We start from the raw sequence: 19,880 nt of genomic DNA on the forward strand, positions 1-19,880 counted from the left end.
AGCCTGCAGGCGGAGCATCCCCGAGTGGGGAGGCAGTGGGGGCTGCTTGCTGGGTGATGGGGCCTCTGCCCAGCACTCAGGCCCTAGAAGGCCTCACCAAGGCACCTGCTGGAAAACTCCAGAACAGGAATGAATCTCATTCTCCCGTCCAGGCTGCAAATGCAGGATGACTGGAAAAAGGCCACTTTGAGAGGGACACAGTGCAGACGGAGGCACCGCTGAACACAAAGACTGGGACGGTGAAACAGGCACTAAACGCAGAATACTTGGAAAACACGGCCAAGAACCAGGAAAACGTGCCACAGTTGGAAACGCAGAGGTAACTGCTGTTAACATGTTGTTGGAAACGCGGGGGTAACTGCTATTAACATGTTGTTGGAAACGTAGGGGTAACTGCTGTTAACATGTTGTTGGAAATGCAGGGGTAACTGCTGTTAACGTTGTTGGAAACGCGGGGGTAACTGCTATTAACATGTTGTTGGAAACGCAGGGGTAACTGCTATTAACATGTTGTTGGAAACGTAGGGGTAACTACTATTAACATGTTGGAAACGCAGGGGTAACTACTATTAACGTGTTGTTGGAAACGCAGGGGTAACTGCTATTATGTTGTTGGAAACGTAGGAATAACTACGATTAACATGTTGGTGTCTTGACTTGTGGGTTTGTGAATCCATGTAAGAAGAACATAGACACATCCAACAAACAGGACAAGTGCCACGCTGGTCTTGTATCTATTTTCTCACCGTGCGCATTTTAACCACGGCGTCGGCGACGGCAGATACTCAAAAACGTAATCTGACGTGGCGCCGGGACCTTCTCTTTTACCCACCCTTTACCGGACAGATAACGTACGTTGAGGTTTTAAACTTTTCTTTATAATGAACATGGTTACTCATGAATGTCTGTAACTTTAAAAATCAACTTTGAAAAATCCTGTACCAGAGGCTCTGCTCTGTCTCACACGCCCTTCCCCCTCTCTGCATTTGACACAAATGTCACTACCTGGTAACACTTGCTATTTGCTCCTGATTTTTTACGGAAGAGAGGTAAACCACACGATCCCTCTGCTTCCCCCTCTTGGTGTCATTTCTGGTCCCCTGACATGGCTCTCCCACCGTGAGCCCCATGACCTGAGGGTCTGCCTCCGATGCCTGGCCCTGCTCAGCAGCCGTGAGTCTGAAACGCCGTTGGGTCGGATGGTCACGCTGTTAAACTAACCCGGTCTGTCCTTCCTCCATGTTTCTGTGTCGTCCTGTTTTAAGTTCTGATATCTCTTTAGAACAGAGCCCTTGAGGTAAAGATACTTGATCACAACGTATGAACATCGTACAGTCGTACGTTGACGGCACTGTAACCTGTACAGTAAAGCTGCCTTTGTGTCCTGACAAAGACTCTTGAGTCTGTCTAAGGCCTGAAGTCTGGGGAGATTCTGTCAGCAACCCAGGACTTCAGTTCAGTCCTGGACAGTGTCTCCTCCAACCGCAGCCCAGAAATTCACAAGTCTGCCTGGCCGCTGACCATGCAAGGGCATACAGACAGAAGTTTACCACCCACTAGACCCTCTAATTGTTTAATATCTTCTACAACGTCTAATACATCACATCTTTACAGCTCCCTGTCCATTTATCGTCACATTTTGAAAATCTGGACATAAGGCTGGTATATACTTATGCTCTAAGTATACCTAATGGTGAAATTTAAATAAGGACAGGGACTTTGCCAGTGGTGCAGTGGTTAAGAATCCGCCTGCCAATGCAGGGGACACGGGTTCAAGCCCTGGTCCAGGAAGATCCCACATGCCACAGAGCAACTAAGCCCATGCGCCACAACCACTGAAGCGCACGTGCCTAGAGCCCGTGCTCCGCAACAAGAGAAGCCACCACACCGCAACAAAAAATAGTCCCCGCTCGCTGCAACTAGAGAAAGCCCACGCACAGCAACAAAGACCCAACACAGTCAAAGGAAAAAAAAAAAAAAAAAAGAACATCCTTTATCTTAAAAAATAAATAAATAAATGTAAGGACGATAAAAGCGGAAACTGTACCCGTGGTTAAAAAAAGATGAACATATTTATGGCCAAAGTGCCTCCCAGAAACGCTGGTGGATAAACAGCGTGTGTCCGGCAGTGTGAGAGCAGCCCCTGCACTGCTCCCCCCGATACACTGAGGGGGTGAAAGTAAACACTTAAGAAAGACAAGTAGAGTCCCGCCTGGTCCAGAAAAGGCACTGTGTCTCTGTTTAAAATGTGTGGATCAAGATGGGCCCGGGGCTGTCGTTATACATGGCCACACTCTCTGTGCTGAGAACGCAGCCGCTCTGAGCTGCTGCCCGAGCTTCTCACGGCAGGACAGCTCTGCCCACAGCCACAGTCTGGACTTCCAGACAAGGACCGGGCTTCAGTTCCCACCTTCCTTTTCCCGCAGCCGCCTTACAAGTAACAGCTGCTCGCTCCTGCCCTGGGATGGGGGACTGCCCTTCCCCGCCCAGTGCCCACCTCCGGCCCTACTCGTGGGATCGGTAAGTAAACAATCTTGTGTCTACTCCCTCACTGGGAGTATTGCACGCCTTCGACCAAAGCACCCTGGGGTTTTCCCTCCGCAGGCTCCCCGCTGCCCCGCGTGGGTACACGTGCCCTCGTTCAGCACCATCTGATTCCTCTCCACACACCCGCCTGGGTGTCCAGCACAGCCCACCCGACCCTTGGGTGCTCTGGGTGCCGAGAGATCAGCAAAGTCCAACCCCATGGCCGAGGCCCCGAGGTCTGTACGCTTCTCAGGATGGCACTGCAGCCACTCACTCTTCTGTTTCTTAAGTAATAATACATTTCAGGGGCTTAGTGTACAGAGCTCCTAAAATCCCTTTAGGTGAAAAACCACGGTCCCCGTGAACCTTGGTGACCCCGATCGTGTGCGGTGAGGCCGCGGCTCCACTTGGCTCTGACTTCGAGCCGGTCCGTTTACCTTCCCCCTCCTGCAGGGCTTTCTGATCCCCGACGGCCTCGGGCACCAGCTTCCCGTAGCAGTGTCCCTCACTGTTGGCAAACTTCACCGTGTCGAAGTAGACGGACCCGTTTGAAACGTAGCTGGAAAACAAAGCCATTGGGGGAGGTGTGATGAAGTGCTCGCGGGCCGGCCTGGACACCCGCAGGCCGTCGGGGCATCTGCTCCAGCTGCGAGCCTCCCCTGGTTCGACCACGCTGCGGGGAGGCCAGGAGGCTGTTCAAACAGAGCTGCTGTGTGGGCTGAGAGGGGCCGGGACAGGGACTCCACACTCCCTGACAGCCTGTCCCTCCGCCCTGCCACCCTTGCCTCTGTCTACACGCCACCACCTGCCCGGCCCGCCAGGCTCTGCCTCCTGGGAGCGTGGGGATTACTCCAGGCCGGGATGCCCTGTCTCCTCTCGCCGTGGCCCTGCCCATGTCACTCAGCTTGGCAGTCTGGAGTTGCCCCACGGTGACCGTGTGACGGGTGGGGGTGGCGGTGGGGGGCGGTGGGGGTGCAAGGAGCTATTGTCCTTTCGCGAGAACCCACGGCCTGGTCCCTGTGCCAGGCACTTCCTGCTGCTCCAAGGCCCCCGCCCGCCTCACCTCGCGCGAGGGGGATGGCCGCTCTCCCGGGCGGGGGCCTGGCATCAGCACACAGACGCCTGGCCCCCGTCCACGGGTCCACTTGCTGCCTGTTTCTGAAAACGCTGACTCAGAGACGTGCAAAGCGTTCCACGCAGGCAGATGGTGAGGACGGTAACCTGGGGCCAAATCCCGGCCCGGCAAGGATAAAGCCCACCCGCCTTGGGACCCGACACGAGGAAGACTCTGAGTGCCCACACCATGTGGCCTGCGTCTCCAAAGACCTGGAGGTGCCCAAGGGCAACAGCGTGCTGCTTTGGGGACCTGGTGACGCGTGGCCTTAACTGGGAGCTTCCCAGTGGACCAGGGGCCAGGTGGTACCTACAGCATCTCTCACTGTGGTCCCCAGGGCAGGCCACGGGCCTGGGCAGAGGTGCTGGCCAGCCCCTTGGGTGGGGGTGGCCCCAGGTCCTGGACTAGGCCCCAAGCTGTATGACCAAATCTGCCGGGGGCTTCGGGGACAGGCTGGGTGTAGCCAGCATCACCCTCCTGCTTCCCCTTCCTGCCTGGAACAAAGACATGGCCTCCGTACAGCTAAATAGTTGTTTGAAGAGCCGCCACTACCAAGGAAAACCCAGAGGGTTCTCTTACAAAGCAACTGGGAAGCTGAGAACCAAGTGGCACAGAGGAAAGCGGCTGCCGATAAGGCGAAGTTACGGCTCAACCGTGTCCTCCAAATCCACATGCTGGAGTCCTGACCCCCAGCACGCACCTCGGAGTCTGACTGTATTTGGAAAGAGGGTCTTTACAGAGGGAATCAAGTGAAAATGAGGCCATTAGGGTGGGGTCCTAATCCAGTACGACCAGTGTCCTTATAAGAAGAGATCGGGACACAAAGGGAGGGACAAGCGGCACGTGTGCACGCACACAGGGACCCCTGGAGCTGTGCGCTGACTATTCTGTGGTTTGAGCTGCCTGCCACGTGGTGCTTTGTAACGGGAGCCCCAGGGCACCACCACCCTGAGCAGCAAAACCGTGCGCTTTTCTGCTCCTGGTCTGGAGCCAGAGGAGAGCCGCTTTCCCTGGAAAACCTGCCTGGAATGCTGCGCAGCCTTGAGCAGGGCCTCAAGCTCACCCATAACCGTTGTCCACAATCTTCCGGACGAAGTCCACGATCTCCGGCACGTACTCACTAACGCGGGTTAGGACATCTGGAGGGAGGACCTGGGGACGATGACAAAGTCCTGGTTCAAGGGGAGCTGCAGCACTGCTGGCGCCCAGAAGCCCCCCCCTCCCCCCTGCCACGCTCATCTTTAACTGAATTTACTTGCAAAGTGAAATGGTCTGGATCCCACAAGGCCTTCTGGTCATGGGGGATCCTCAGCCCAAGACAGCAAGGTCAAGACAGTCGGAGACACTTACGTTCAGGGCTTCCATGTCTTTGTGGAACTCTGCTTCCCAGAACTTGGGCAGTTTGGAGAAAATAGAATTGTCGCTCACTTCACTGCCATGCATGGAATCCAGCCAGTCGGAAAGCAGATCCTTTGCTTCTTCCAACAGCACCTGAAGAAAGAGAAACAGAATATCCGCCCACACGTGCAACTTTCACGGGCTCACAGCTGGCGCGGTCAATCTGTGTCACTCAAGGCCTCGGATGCACAGACGCGGCCCCAACCCAGGAGACCACGGCGCTCCCACGGATGGCCTGGCGGTTAAGAGGCCGGAGTGTTCAGAGCGCTGACCATGTCGCCGGAGGGTCAGGGTGAGCTTGGGGAGGCCCAGCGGTGCAGTGGGGCTGCCTGGGGCAGGGTGGGAGAGCACGTGGTGTGGTCAGCCACAGCCTGGACACCTGAGTGCTCGAGGGGAGAGTCACAACGGGAGGCGGAGCCACGTCCCGGTGGGAAGTCTCCAAGGCCACGCCGCCCTGCCGGCCACATGCCATTGACCAAAGGCCCCGTGTTACGACAATGGTGCAGCATGGGTACGAGTCGTGTCCTGTCGCCGCAGCACTCACGCCACACACAGGAACGTCCATCTGAGACGTGATGTGACAGCATCAGGGCTGCAGCCGGAGTCCCGAAGGCCAGGGGGACCTGGAGCTCTGCCCTGGAGGAATCTAGTGTTTTTGCTCATTAACCGGAGCCGACAGACGTGGGGACAGGCAGGCGGTCTGCGGTCCACTGGCAGGGGCGGAGGCAAAGACCAAAGGATGGAGGGAGAGGGCGCAGGGAACCTGGGCGTGGAAGCGGTGGCAAGGGCACCCCCTGTGGCAGCTCCCAGACAGAACAGAGCCGCTCATGTGCTGCTGCGCTGGGGGGCAGCAGGGGAAACCTCCCAGGACCAGGCTGGTGCCCAGGGGCAGGGCCTGCCCCATGCGGAGGGGCAGAAAGCCCACCCCCGCCCTCGGGATCGACACAGATCATGACCAAGCAGAAGAATGAGATTCCAATCAAACAAACTTCTAGATAATTCTTGGGTTTCCAAACAAGAAATCAAAATGGAAATAAAAAACCGTTCAGAAGCAAATAATGTCAAAATACGTGGAAGTAGCAAAAATGATACTTAGAGGAAAATTTATGGCCTCAAATGCTTAAACCAGAAAATGAGCTGAAGTCCTGAGCTGCCACTCTGTCCCGACAATGAGCGAAAGGCTGCGCAACTACTCCTCTTAGATCCGTAAGGGAAAGAGGCCCAGGGCAAACCGCCGCCCCTTGAACTGCAGGGAGACGGGCAGGTGCAGAGAAAGCCACTTACCGGGGCAGAAAGCGCTTGGGGCCCAGGGACGGGCAGGGGGGCCGGAACTGAAACTGACCGCCCGCTGGAGGCTCGGTGCGCACGAGTCCGAGATCAAAACTCCAGGGCGACCCAGCCTTTGGGGCCCCACAAATTTGTGGGATTTACCTCTAGGAGCCCTGACGGTTACTCACAGTAAATATTGGAGAAAAATCCCCTCATGCTTCCGGCAGGGGGAGAGGCAAAGGAACTGCTCTGAAATATGACAAAGCATTCTGTTCTTAACAAGGCTGCCCTCAGGAGGAACCAGCTAACCAGAACCTGAGCTGCTGGGGCTCTAGCAGAGCCTAACTGACCTGGGGGAGGAAAACGTCCACCTCCAGGCCCCTCCACACATCCTGCCCCATCTAAGGGGGAGGGGAGGAGAAACCCAGAAACACCTGTGATGTTCACAGGCCACGGGCACAGGCCACTGAAGGACTGAGACCCATCACAGGACCACAGAGGGCGTCCTCGCCACACGACTACTGACAGCAGCTCCTTCTACCCAGTACATCATGTACTAACTACCATGAAAACAAATCACAAGGCGTACCGAAAGCTGAAACGCCACTTTTCTGAAAAGACAGAGAGAGCAACAGGACCAGACGTGGCAGGGATCCTGGGATTATCAGACCAGGGATTTAAAACAACCGTGACCGATATGCTAAGGGCCCTAGTGGACAAAGCAGGCAGCGTGCGAAGCCAGGTGGGGAATGTAAGCAGAGAGACGGAAATCCCAAGACAGGACCAAACAGAGATGCTAGAGGGGAAAGCGCCTAAATGGAAATGAAGAACGTCTCTGATGGGCCTGACTGGACGTGACTGAGGAAGGAGTCTCAGCCTGAGGAGATCTCAGTAGCAGCCTCCAAAACTGAAAACCAAAACGCCTGTGTTCTCAGAGGCTGACCAAAAAAAAACAGAACAGAGATCTCACTTGTCGCGACTAAGACTCGGCGCAGCCAAAATAAATACATAAATAAATAAGTAGATAAATACTAAGGGCTTCCCTGGTGGCGCAGTGGTTGAGAGTCCGCCTGCCAATGCAGGGGACACGCGTTCGTGCCCTGGTCCGGGAAGATCCCACATGCCACGGAGCAACTAAGCCCATGTGCCACAACTACTGAGCCTGCACTCTAGAGCCTGTGAGCCACAACTACTGAGCCCGCGCACCACAAATACTGAAGCCCGCACACTCTAGGGCCCACGTGCCACAACTACTGAGCCTGCGCACCTAGAGCCCGTGCTCCACAGCAAGAGAAGTCACCGCAGTGACAAGCCCATGCACCACAGCCAAGAGTAGACCCTACTAGCCGCAACTAGAGAAAGCCTGCGTGCAGCAACGAAGACCCAACACAGCCGAAAAAATAGTGATAATAAAAATGAAGATAAATAAAGTTAGCTTGTTGCCAATTAAAAAAAAATTCAAAGTAAGCAGAAGAAAGGATGTAATAAAAAATTAAAGCAGAGGGACTTCCCTGGTGGTCCAGTGGTTAAGACTCCGTGCTCCCAATGCAGGGCTCCCGTGTTCGATCCCTGGTCAGGGAATTAGATCTCACGTGCGTGTAGCAACCAAGAGTTCGCATGCACAACTAAGGAGCTCACGTGCTGCAACTAAAGAGCCAGCGAGCTGCAACCAAGGAGCCCTCGAACTGTAACTAAGGAGACTGCCTGCTGCAACTAAGACCCAGTGCAACCATACAAACAAATAAATATTTTTTTTTAATTAAAGCAGAAACCAGGAAATTAATAGAGAAAATCAACAAAACCAAATGCTGGTTCTTTGAAAAGATCAATAAAATTGATGAGCCAAGTTAACCAAGAAAAAAAGAGGACACAAATACTAATATTAGAAATGAAAGAGGGGACATCACTACAGACCCCATGGAAGTTAAAAGAAGAATAAAGGAATATTATAAACAACTCTGTACCCCTGAATTTGATAACCTGAAGGGACCAATTCTTTGAAAGACATAATCTGCCAAAACTCACACAACATGATACAGAGAATCTGAATAAGCCTGTATCCATTAAAGAGGTTAAATCAATAATTAATAACTTTCCAAGATAGAAAGCACCAGGCCCAGATGGATTCACTGCTGAATTCTGCCAACACTTAAGGAAGAAATTATACTAATTTTCTACAGTTTCTTTCAGAGGACAGAAGCAAAGAGAATACTTCCCAGTTCCTTCTAGGAGGACAGCATTACCCTAATACCTAAACTGGACAAGGACATTCCAAGAAAACCACAGATCAATATCTCTCGTGGGGGCTTCCCTGGTGGCACAGTGGTTGAGAGTCTGCCTGCTGACGCAGGGGACACGGGTTCGTACCCTGGTCCGGGAAGACCCCACATGCCACGGAGCGGCTGGGCCCGTGAGCCATGGCCGCTGAGCCTGCGCGTCCGGAGCCTGTGCTCCACAACGGGAGAGGCCACAACGGTGAGAGGCCCGCGTACTGCAAAAAAAAAAAAAAATCTCTCATGAATACAGATGCAAAATCCTTAACAAAATATTACCACATTGAATCCACAAAAGGATAAAAAGAATTATATACCACAACCAAGTGAAATTTATCACAAGTATGTAAGGCTGGTTCTACTTTATAAAATCAATGTAAATCATCACATCAACAGACTAAAAAAGAAAAACCACAAGGTCATACCAATAGATGCAGAAAAAGCATCTGACAAAATGCAACACCCATTCATGATAAAAACTCTCAGTAAATGAATAGAGGGGAACTTCCTCAACTTAATAAACAAACAAACAAAAAACAGCTACAAAAAGCCTACAGCTAACATCAGACTCAGTGGTGAGAAATCGGAAGCTTTTCCATTAAGATGAGGTATAATGCGAGAATGTCCCCTCTCACCAGTCCTTTCCAACATCATACTGGAAGTCCTTGCTAATGCAATAAGGCAAGAAAAGGGCAAAAAAAAAGAGGATTATACAGGATTATAAGCCCATCATAAGTTGAAAATATCATTACGTTGAAAGTGCATTTAACACACCTAATCTACCCAACATCACAGCTTAGCCTAGCCTACCTCAAATGTGCTCAGAATACATTAGCCTACAGTTGGGAAACATCATCTAACACCAATCCTATTTTATAATTAAGTGTTGAAATATCTCATGTAATGTACTGAATACTGTTCTGAAAGTGAAAAACAAAATGGTTGTCTGGGCACAGTGTAATTGTAAGTGTGTCAGTTGTTCACCCTGGCAATCTGAGGCTCACTGATGGTGCCCCGCATCCCGAGAGAGTACTGGACTGCATATCGCTAGCCCAGGAGAAGATCAAAATTCAAAGTATGGTTTATACTGACTGTTTATTGCTTTTGCACCATCGTAAAGCCAAAAAATCCTAAGTCAAATTGTCAGAGGTCGGGGACCGTCTGTATATTGACTGGGAAAGAAGACAAGACTAAAGGCCAGGAAATAAGAAGTGGAATTTGAAGTTAAAACCACAATACCATTTACATCAGCATCCGAAATGAACTACTCACATATATGTCTTACAAAAGACGTACACGATCTACATGAGGAAAACTACAAAACTCTGATGAAAGAAATGGAGAGACATTTCACGTCTGGGGACAGGAAGGTTTAATGCTGTCGAGGTGCCAGTTCCTCCCAACTTGATTTGTAGATTCGATTCTATCCTAATCAAAATCCTACCAGGTTATTTTATGGATATTGACAAGCTGAGTCTAAAGTGTACACGGAGGGACTTCCCTAGGGGTCCAGGGGCTAAGACTCCACGCTCCCAACGCAGGGGGCCCGGGTTTGGTTCCTGGCTGGGGAACTAGATCCCACATGCATGCCGCAACTAAAAGATCATACATGCCGCGTCCAAGACTCGGCGCAGCCAAATAAATACATAGATAAATATTAAAAAATAAAAAAAAGTGTATACGGAGAGGAGGCAAAAGACCCAGAATAGCCAACACAATATTGAAGGAGAACAAAGGTGGAGGACTGACACTCCCCGACTTCAAGGCTTACTGTAAAGCTACCGTAATCAAGACAGTGTGGCGTTGGTGAAAGAACAGACAAACAGAGCGATGGAACAGCACAGAGTCCAGAAACAGACTCATATAAATATAGCCAACTGTTCTTTGACAAAGGAGCAAAGGAGCAAAAACAGTTTCCAACAAACTGTGCTTAACAACTGGGCATCACATGCAAAAACCATGAATCTAGACCAAGACCTTACGCACTTCAAAGATGACCTTGGCTTTGACAATGACTTCTTCCACACAACACCAAATGCACGATCCACGAAAGAAAAGAATTGATAAGCTGGACTTTATCACCATTAAAAACTTCTGCTCTGGGAAAGACACTGTCAAGAGAATGAAAAGACAAGCCACATACCGGAAGAAAATATTTGCAAAAGACACATCTGATAAAGGACTGTTATCCAAAATATACAAAGAACTCTCAAAACTCAACAATAAGAAAACAACCTGATTAAAAAAGGTCCAAAGACATTAACAGACACCTCACCAAAGACATAAAGACGGCAAATAAATATCAAGAGATGCTCCACATCGTGTGGCATCAGGGAAATGCAAATTAAAACAACGAGATACTCCGCACATTATTTCAATGGCCAAAATCTGCAACACTGACAACACCGAAGGCTATAGTGAGGATCGGGAGCGACGGGAACTCTCATCCCCCACTGGCGGGAGTGGAAATGGTGCAGCCACTTTGGGGGACAGTTTGGCGGTTTCTTCAACAATTAGGGGCTTCCCTGGTGGCGCAGCGGTTGAGGGTCCGCCTGCCGACGCAGGGGACACGGGTTCGTGCCCTGGTACGGGAGGATCCCCACGTGCCGCGGAGCGGCTGGGCCCAGGAGCCACAGCCGCTGAGCCTGCGCGTCCGGAGCCTGTGCTCCGCAACGGGAGAGGCCGCAACAGTGAGAGGCCCGCGTACCGCAAAAAAAAAAAAAAAAAAAAATTAAACCTACTCTCACCACATGATCCAGCAGTTACGCTCCTTGGTATTTACCCAAAAGAGGTGAAAACTTATGTCCACACAAAAACCTGCACATGGATGTTTACAGAAGCTTTATGCCTAATTGCTAAAACTTGGAAGCAGCCAAGATGCCCTTCAGTGCGTGAGTGCGTAAATGCGCTGTGGTCCGTCCAGACGATGAACTAACCTTCAGTGCTACAGAGAAGTGAGCTATCAGGCCATGAAAAGACACGGAGGAACGTTAAATTCACATTACTAAGTGAAAGAAGCCAATCTGAGCAGGGCACATACTGCATGATTCCAACTCTGTGATATTCAGAAAAGGCAAAACTATGAAGACAGTAAAAGGATCAGTGGTTACCAGGTGTTGGGGTGAAGGAGGGATGAATAGGCGAAGCACAGAGGATTTTTAGGGCAGGGAAACTACTGTGTGGAAGACTCTAAGGGCAGATACGTATCACTATACATTTGTCCAAACCCACAGAATGTACAACACCAAGACAGAACCCTAATGTAAACTGTTGTGTGGGTGATGACAACGTGTCAGTGTAGTTTCCCCAGTTGTAACAAACATACGGCTCTGGGGGGGGGGGGATGCTGACAGTGGGCGTGGCTCTGTGTGTATGGGGGTGGGGTGGGGGTACACAGGAAATCTTTATTTATCAAAACACGAAACCTGTTTTGCTGTGAACCTGAAACTGCTCTAAAATAATAAACTCTTAAAAAAAATTTTTTTTGAAATAGAAAGAGAGAATAGAGAGGATCAACACATTCAAAGGTGGAGCTCTGAAATGATCCATCAATATATAATATTGAAGGGCTTCCCTGGTGGCGCAGCAGTTGAGAATCCACCTGCCAATGCAGGGGACACGGGTTCGAGCCCCGGTCTGGGAAGATCCCACATGCCGCGGAGCAACTAAGCCCGTGCGCCACAACTACTGAGCCTGCGCTCTAGAGCCCGTGAGCCACAACTACTTTGCCCGTGTGCCACAACTACAAAGCCCACGTGCCTAGAGCCCGTGCTCCGCAACAAGACAAGCCACCACAATGAGAAGCCTGCGCACCGCGATGAAGAGCAGCCCCCTCTCGCCGCAACTAGAGAAAGCCCACGCACAGCAACGAAGACCCAACGCAGCCATAAATGAATAAATAAATAAATAAAACCCCAGGAGTATCTTGTATGGGACTCGACAAGCAAGGAGCATTCAAAACATACCTGGTGGGACTTCCCTGACGGTCCAGCGGTAAAGAATCCGCCTTACAATGTAGGGGATGTGGGTTCAATCCCTGGTCAGGGAAGTAAGATCCCACATGCCACAGGGCAACTAAGCCCGCGAGCCACAACTAGAGAGAGAAAACCCGCATGCCACAGCTAGAGAAGCCCGCGTGCGGCAACGAAAGATCCCGCGTGCTGCAACTAAGACCCGACGCAGCCAAAAATAAATAAATAAATAAATCTTTAAAAAAGAAAAAAAGAAAACCATACCTGGAGAACGGAAACAAGGTGAGGCTTCCTACCTCTCCAGGCATTGGTGACAGACGCGGTGAGACTCACACAGAGTGGATAACCTGACCTATGGAACAGAACTGAGACACGACACACGACAGAAAGGGGCTGAGGAGAGGGGGGGGCCTCCCATATCTGTGCGGGGGAGAGGGGATAGGATCTCTACTCACATGACTTACAAACACTAATTCTGGGGGATCAAAGACTTAAATGTGAACTGTACAACTTTAAAATCCTCAGAAGAAAATACTGGGGAATATATTCACGTTTCAGGGCAAGAAAGATTTCTTAAGACACAAAACTGCCAAGTATAAAAGGGAAAACAGATAAAGTGGAATACATTAAAACTAAGACCCTCTGTTATTAAAAGGAAGTGAAAAGAAGAGCCACAAATTAGGAGAAAGCGCTTGCAACACATTTAAATGAGAAAGGATTAGTGTCTGGGGAAAACCTAAGGATGCTTACAAACCAGTAAGAAGACAAACAGCCCAGTGGAAAACGGGGCAGAAGATGGATGTACAGAATTACAGCCAGCAAGTGAACACGTGAAAACATACTCAGTCTCAGGAGAGGTTGGAGAAATGCAAATTCAAACCACAGTAATTACCACTTTACAGTATACGTTCCATTGATAAAAAGGAACGAATCCAGCAACACAAAGTGCTGGTGTATAGGCAAATTAACAGGACACTGGAAGCATGTTAGTAGGAGGATACATTTACATGTAAGACATCTGGTCCATAAGACGTTTGGTCCACACCAAAAAGCCTCTGAAGTGTGGTCCTATCTAAAACCATTTGGCATGGACCAGATATAACCATGGACGTTTTGGATGGGACCAAATTTCAAGGACCTCTTGGCATGGACCAAATGTCCTGCAAAGTCAGGAAAACAGAAAAGCACAGGGGTTGACAAGGATGTGAAGACACTGGAACCCTGTGCTCCATGGAAAACAGCACGGCAGTGCCTCAGAATATTAAAAGTTGAGCTGGTGTACAACCTGCTTTTGGGGGTATACCCACAGAAGAATTAAAAGCAGGGACTCGAACAGATACTTGCACACCCATGTTTATAGCAGCATGATTCACAAGAGACAACGCAAAAGTTCATCGAAGGATGACAGGACACACAAAACGTGGTCCACCCACATCACGGAACAGTACTCAGTCTTAAGAAGAGAGGATGGGGCTTCCCTGGTGGCACAGTGGTTGAGAGTCCGCCTGCCGATGCAGGGCACATGGGTTCGTGCCCCGGCCTGGGAAGATGCCACATGCCCCGCGGCTGGGCCTGTGAGCCATGGCCGCTGAGGCTGCGCGTCCGGAGCCTGTGCTCCGCAACGGGAGAGGCCACAACAGTGAGAGGCCTGTGTACCGTAAGAAAAAAAAAAAAAAAGAAGAGAGGACGTTCTGACACAGGCTACAGCGTGGCTGAACCTCGAGGACAGTTTGCCGAGTGAAATAAGCCAGTCACAAAAGGACAAACACTGTGTGATCCCACTTGTGTGAGGTCCCTGGAGGAGCCAGATTCATGGGGGCGGAAAGCAGATGGTGGGGCCCGGGCTGGGGGAGGGGAGGGGAGTGAGCGTTCCATGGGGACAGAGCGTCCGTTTCGGAAGACGAAAGAACTTCTGGAGATGGACGGTGGTGATGTTTACGCAACCATGTGAACACATGTACTTAAAAATGGTTCAAGTGGTAACTGTATGTTATGCATACTTTACCACAATTTTAACAAAAAGGACCTCACTGGAATCGTTGGGAAGAGAATTCCCAGCATCACTGCCGGTAACGCGGAAAGGTAACCAGCTTCTCAGGAGAAGAAATAAAGGGCTGGGCCCGAGGCGTCCACAGCAGGGAGGGCGGGACCTCGTGTGGCCGTCTCAGAAGCACGCCCGCGGGAAAGCCCTCGTCCCCAAGACCCCGTGCGCCTGACTCCTCACGAAGCTCGGGACAAGCACACCAAGCATCCTGCCCCGCGAGGCCCCAGAAGAGGGGGGGCCCTGCAGGCGGCCACCCCCTTACACGTCCGCGCCCTCGGCCGCAGCCTCCCTGGCTGCGTCCTTCCCGCGGTTCTGCAAGCGGCCAGCAGGGGGCGCCGGCGCAGAGGAGAAGGGCCGTCGGGACCGGAGGAAGGCCGGGCACCCGGAGCCCGCCCTCAGGGGCAGAAGGCCGCCGCGGGGAAGGCTCAAGCCCAGCGGGTCCCCGCGGCCCCGGAGCTCAGGCCCACCGGCATCTCTCGCTCCGCCTGCCCCAGGTGCTGCCAGTGCCAACGCTGCACAGAGTCCCCGGCGAGTGTGGGAAACACCTTGAGGAGCCCGCTCCGCCCCGAGAGCACCTGCTGTTTCCCTGAAGGCAGTGGGGCAAAGGCGAGGGGCCGGCGGGACCCACCTCAGCCTCACCTGCACGCGGCCGTCCAGCTCCTCCCCCGCCAGGCCGCGCCGCGCCGGCTCCTCCAGCGGCTCTGCCGCCAGCCGCACCGCGCGCTCCAGGCGCTCCAGCATCTGCCTCTTGTCGGGATCCGAGGTCTCGCGTAACTTTGCTGAAAACGGCTGCGAGCGTGAGGAGAGGCCACAGCTGTTATGCCTGCTCAGCAGAGACCCGTGTCCAGAGGTGACTCCACGCACGAGGCCAGTTCTGCCCACTGCCCGTGGCGACCCAGAGGTCTGTGTCTGTGGAGTGTCACCCCAGAGGGACCCTGGCCTGCGGCCTCGTCTGAGTGAGCCGGGCGTGGCAGCGTCCTAAGGCTGTGCCCGGGGCCACGCGGGTGTGTCACCTGCCACCACGAAGGCACCACCGCCCAGTGGGCCCCCCTCGTCCGCCTAGAGGATTGCTAAGCCCTAATTTTATTCCTACATTTTTCTTCCAGAGATAAAACATGAAAAGCACAACAGTAATCGTTACTGCAATTACTAAAGATAACAATTATGGAAAAGAAGAAAATGCCTTTTCCTGACCTCACCGTCTGACGCCATCAGTTGTAACACTGTGTATTCAAAACAAAAATATTAAATTGGAAAGAACTAATTTCTTCAAATAATTCCAGAAATTTCCAGCACCACCCATTTGAGAAGCTTAGCACAGCTTCTGCGTCCTGGTCACACGCGTGTCATTTGCTCGTGAGCTCCACGTGGAAGATTCACAAGTCGGCGCAGATCGCCGTGACCGGTTCTGAGGTTCTCCCGTAAGCGGCAGCAACGGTCACCCCCCTCCCCCCGCCCCACCCACGTGCGTCCATCCTGGCGGCTTTCCCCGTGGGCCCGGGGAGCACCGCGACCGAGACGTCATGACCCTACACGTTATGAAGCGCGCCGAGGACAGCCCCTGCGCTTGGGACGGGGACATGGGGACGTGGGGACCCAGGAGCGGCCGGGGGCCCACCTGCAGGGCAGCGTGCACGTCCTCCAGGAGCTGCACTGCCTGGGGCTGCTTCTCCCGGTACTGCTCAAACAAGTAGTTCTGCCGGGCCCTCTTGATGATCTGGGAGCAGAGGAGGGAAACGGGGGTCAGCTCGGCACCTGCCGGGTCCCTGTGCAGAGTGCCGGGCGGTGCCTGAGCTCACACCCACACACACCGCCCCGCCACAGACGCCGGAACTGTCCGAACATGTTGAGCCAGGCCCGGCCTCCCTGCAGCGCCAGACACTATAGCACGCGCCTTCCCTGGAGCACTGGGTGTTATTAACATTTCCCCAGGTTTCCCAACAGCATCCAAACAGCTGAATACAGGACATCGTCGTCTGCATAAACCGTGATACGAGTCCCAGAGGGGATTCAAACAGCACGTGTCGGGCTGAGGGCACTCAGGCCGACGTTACTTTATTAACTCACCCAAAGTCATTGCTTCCCTCGGACCGTCCACTGTATTTAAAATTCAACCTTGAAAACTCCCTTTACCTTATCATCAATGTCTGTGATGTTCATGCAATAAAAGACGTCAAATTTGAAGTAATCTCTCAGCACTCTTCTCAAGATATCGAAGGAGATGTAGGACCTAGAACAATAAAAAGACAAACCTTTCCACACAGCACATCACGCACATCACCTTGGCTCTGCAGTTAAAACACATACAAGGAAAAAGATCCCCCGCATTTCCCCCCAAAGCCGCTACTCTCATGCCCACCCCACTCGTGACTGCGGGGCGGGGGGCACTGCACACTGGCCATGGGTCTGGGTGTCAGGGATCCCAGCACCGGGCACCCCCCACCCCCACCTCCAGAGCCTCGGATGAGGAGGAACTGCCAGGCACACGGAGGAAAGTATCTGGTCAGAGTCCAGGAGAGTAACATCGGGGCTGTGGGCTTTTTCTTTCTGGTTATCTGGTCTCTCTAGTTTTTCTACAGTGAATATGTAGTACTGACGGAATGAAAATTTTTCTTCTTAAAAATAAGAGGAAAGGCTGGGCGTTGAGCTTCCTCTCAGAGCTTGGGTCCCTGTAGCGGCGCCCAGGTGCAGCCCTACCTGGCGTGCCCCATGTGGGAGGCGTCGTAGACGGTGGGCCCGCAGCAGTACCACGTCACCCTCCGCCCGTCTTGAGGTACAAACACGTCCTTGGTTGGAAATGAAGGAATGACCGTCACAAAGGATGCAGGAGGCACCGTGCAGGACCACAGCCGCCAGAGACAAATGGTTCATACACATTCCACGAGGACTGCTTAGTTTTACGGGAAAGTCACAGTCATCTGGGATGGGGGCAGGCCCCTTCCTCCCTGGGATCCCACTCGGGGACGCAAGCTGGGGGTAAGGAGACGGACGCTCCTGCTTTTGCTGCTCTTCCGTTCATCAAGCACCTGCTGCGAGCCAGGCCCCGTGCTGAGCGCAGGGACTGCCCTGCCTTTGCCCCCAGGAACGACGTGAGCGGGGGGGAGGTGTCCTTTCACAGATGCCCGGGGGTCCGCAATCCCAGAGGAGCCGGCCTAGAGAGCGAGGCCGCACGCCGACGGCCCGATGGTCTCAGACCAGTTCAGGGGCCGCTGTCACCAATTAAGTCCACGAGGGGGACCCCGTCTCCCATCTGCTCAGGGTGCTTGCTGATGGCAATCCAATGAGCCATTGGAGTCCTTTTCAAAACCTCTGGAGCCACCGGCCCTGCTGAGCGGCCCCGGCCAATACTGCCCTCGTCCCCACACCTGCTGGGCCCCCGACAGCAACAGGCCCTGCTTGGCTGGCACTGGGACACCAGCTGCCACCACAGGTCCCCTGCAAGAGCACGCTGGCTCCTGGCCTGGCTCAGAGCAGCCACGAGCATCTACACTTGGGCCTGGCCCCGAGCACAGCCACAGCCAGAGCGCCGACGGGCAGGCCCCTTGAGGCGTGCCAGGTGTGCTTCCGAGGACAGCCCCGCCCCGGCCACACAGAGGACGCTCGCCGACTAGCTAAGAGCTGCCGCCCCTGCCCCCAGGGCCCCCCTACCTTCCTCCGGGTCAGGCTGTTGTACAGGCGGAGTTGGCACGGCTCGGACCCGGCTGGAGGAGACCACGGGGGCTGCGTGCGCCGGCCTCTGCCTGCCAGGGAGAGAGCACAGCTGGGTCACTCGCGGGACAAGGGGAAAGTGGACCCCGAGAGCGTCACCCGCGTCCAGCGCTCGTGCCCCCTCTCTGCCTGCTCACGTCTGAGTGGCGGCGCATCCCACAGTCCCAACCCCACGGGGCGGGAGAAGGCCCATTACACACAGCCTCCCCTCCGCCGGCTCCGAGCATGAGGCGCCCGACCCAGCCTGAGGGCGCACGGGAGGCGCGGGCCCTGCACACGGGCCAGCCGCACGCCTGGACCGCAACGCAGCTGGCCACCCCCTCAGGAGGACGGGCCCCGTGGAGGCTTCAGAGGACGTGGGCCACCTCCGGGCGCGGAAGCCAGGTCAGGATGGAAACGGCTGCGGGCCAGTGGCCGGCTCCCCGCGCAGCTCCTGTCCCCGCCCGGGCAACATGTAGGCTCCCGGACACAGCACTGATGCCGACGCTCGTGGCTCCACGTGGGCCCCGGAGGCCTTTGGGAGCAGCTCCGGGTCCTCCCCACGCTGAGGCCAGGGGCTCAGGGAGCCTCTCCGATCACATTCCCCCGGCAGCCCCACCTCCTCCTCCTCCAGCCCCGCCCCCTGCCCCTGCTGCTCAGGCGCACACGCCTCCCGCTGGGTGAAGGGCAGGCCTTACACAGCCTGCGCCCCAAGAGCCTGGTAAGAGCCTGGCGGGGTGCAGCTCCATCCCTGGGCCGGAAAGAGCCACCAAGCTGAGTCTTCACAGGCCCTGGGCATCTGGTGACCTTCCAGCTACCCACAAGGCGCTGCTCCTGCACCCAGAACCCAGCTGTGCTCCACAGCCCTCTCCCGGTGCCAGCGCGGGCTGCACACCGCCTGCACACCTGAGGGCACAGGTGCCCACTCTCGGCACCACCCCCAACCCCGACCCCTGCCTCTGTGTCTGCAAAGCGATTCTCCCTCCTCCCGGCACAGAATCCACATCCAGTGTGGCCACCAGGCAACCACCTATTGCTCCCTACTGCGGGTCACGGAGCACTCAGCCCTGGGCCTGGCCACGTGCCACCCAGAGGATGCACATAACTGAACGGTGAAGGGGGTGGGAGGCGGCTGTGTGTGTGTGTGTACATGTGTACAGGCGGGCGGAGAGCGGCAGACGGGGAGGGGGACAGACAGCGCTATCCAGCAGATCCTGACCCCAGGGAGTGCCAGCAAACTCTCAGGTGGCCAAGCCCAAGTCCCCCTGACACTCCGAATGCCTCCTGAGGTCAGGCGTGGTCTAAGGGTTCACTGTAAACGCAGCAAACGATTTGATGACGCTCCACCTGCCCCTTTATGACTCCATCAACCCCTCCCCTTGCTTAGATGCTGCGGCTCCCGACACAAAGACAGAGCTGCCACCTGGGACAACAGGGGATGCCGGCGAGAGCTGCCCACACACTGATGTGAGCCTGACGACCACTGGGCTTGCCCTGAGCCAGGGGCCGGGGTGGAGGGCTCGGGGTCCGTGGGACCGAAGGCTCATCCAAAAGGACGGCAGTGACAGGACACAGCTGAGGGTGCAGCCAGGGAGCCC

The 19,880-nt window shown here is 54.0% G+C and overlaps 1 protein-coding gene across 8 annotated transcripts in view; it reads right to left on the minus strand.

The window, feature by feature from the left end:
• The window catches only part of CARS1 (cysteinyl-tRNA synthetase 1), a 46,856-nt gene that overhangs the window by 16,029 nt on the left and 10,947 nt on the right, over positions 1–19,880 (minus strand). For all 8 annotated transcript variants that reach the window (XM_022591094.3, XM_089914339.1, XM_089914338.1 and 5 more), the window contains 8 exons: positions 18,244–18,335; positions 17,293–17,381; positions 16,729–16,825; positions 16,214–16,312; positions 15,235–15,384; positions 4,991–5,131; positions 4,704–4,792; positions 2,964–3,085 (listed from right to left, as the gene is read on the minus strand). In XM_022591094.3, coding sequence (XP_022446802.1) covers positions 2,964–3,085; positions 4,704–4,792; positions 4,991–5,131; positions 15,235–15,384; positions 16,214–16,312; positions 16,729–16,825; positions 17,293–17,381; positions 18,244–18,335 — 879 coding nt within the window. The remainder of the gene's footprint in view (positions 1–2,963; positions 3,086–4,703; positions 4,793–4,990; positions 5,132–15,234; positions 15,385–16,213; positions 16,313–16,728; positions 16,826–17,292; positions 17,382–18,243; positions 18,336–19,880) is intronic.

Source organism: Delphinapterus leucas, chromosome 7 (assembly GCF_059928025.1).
Source record: "Delphinapterus leucas isolate spDelLeu-1000000601 "Yukka" chromosome 7, BTC_Dleu_Yukka2, whole genome shotgun sequence".
Taxonomy (NCBI): domain Eukaryota; kingdom Metazoa; phylum Chordata; class Mammalia; order Artiodactyla; family Monodontidae; genus Delphinapterus; species Delphinapterus leucas.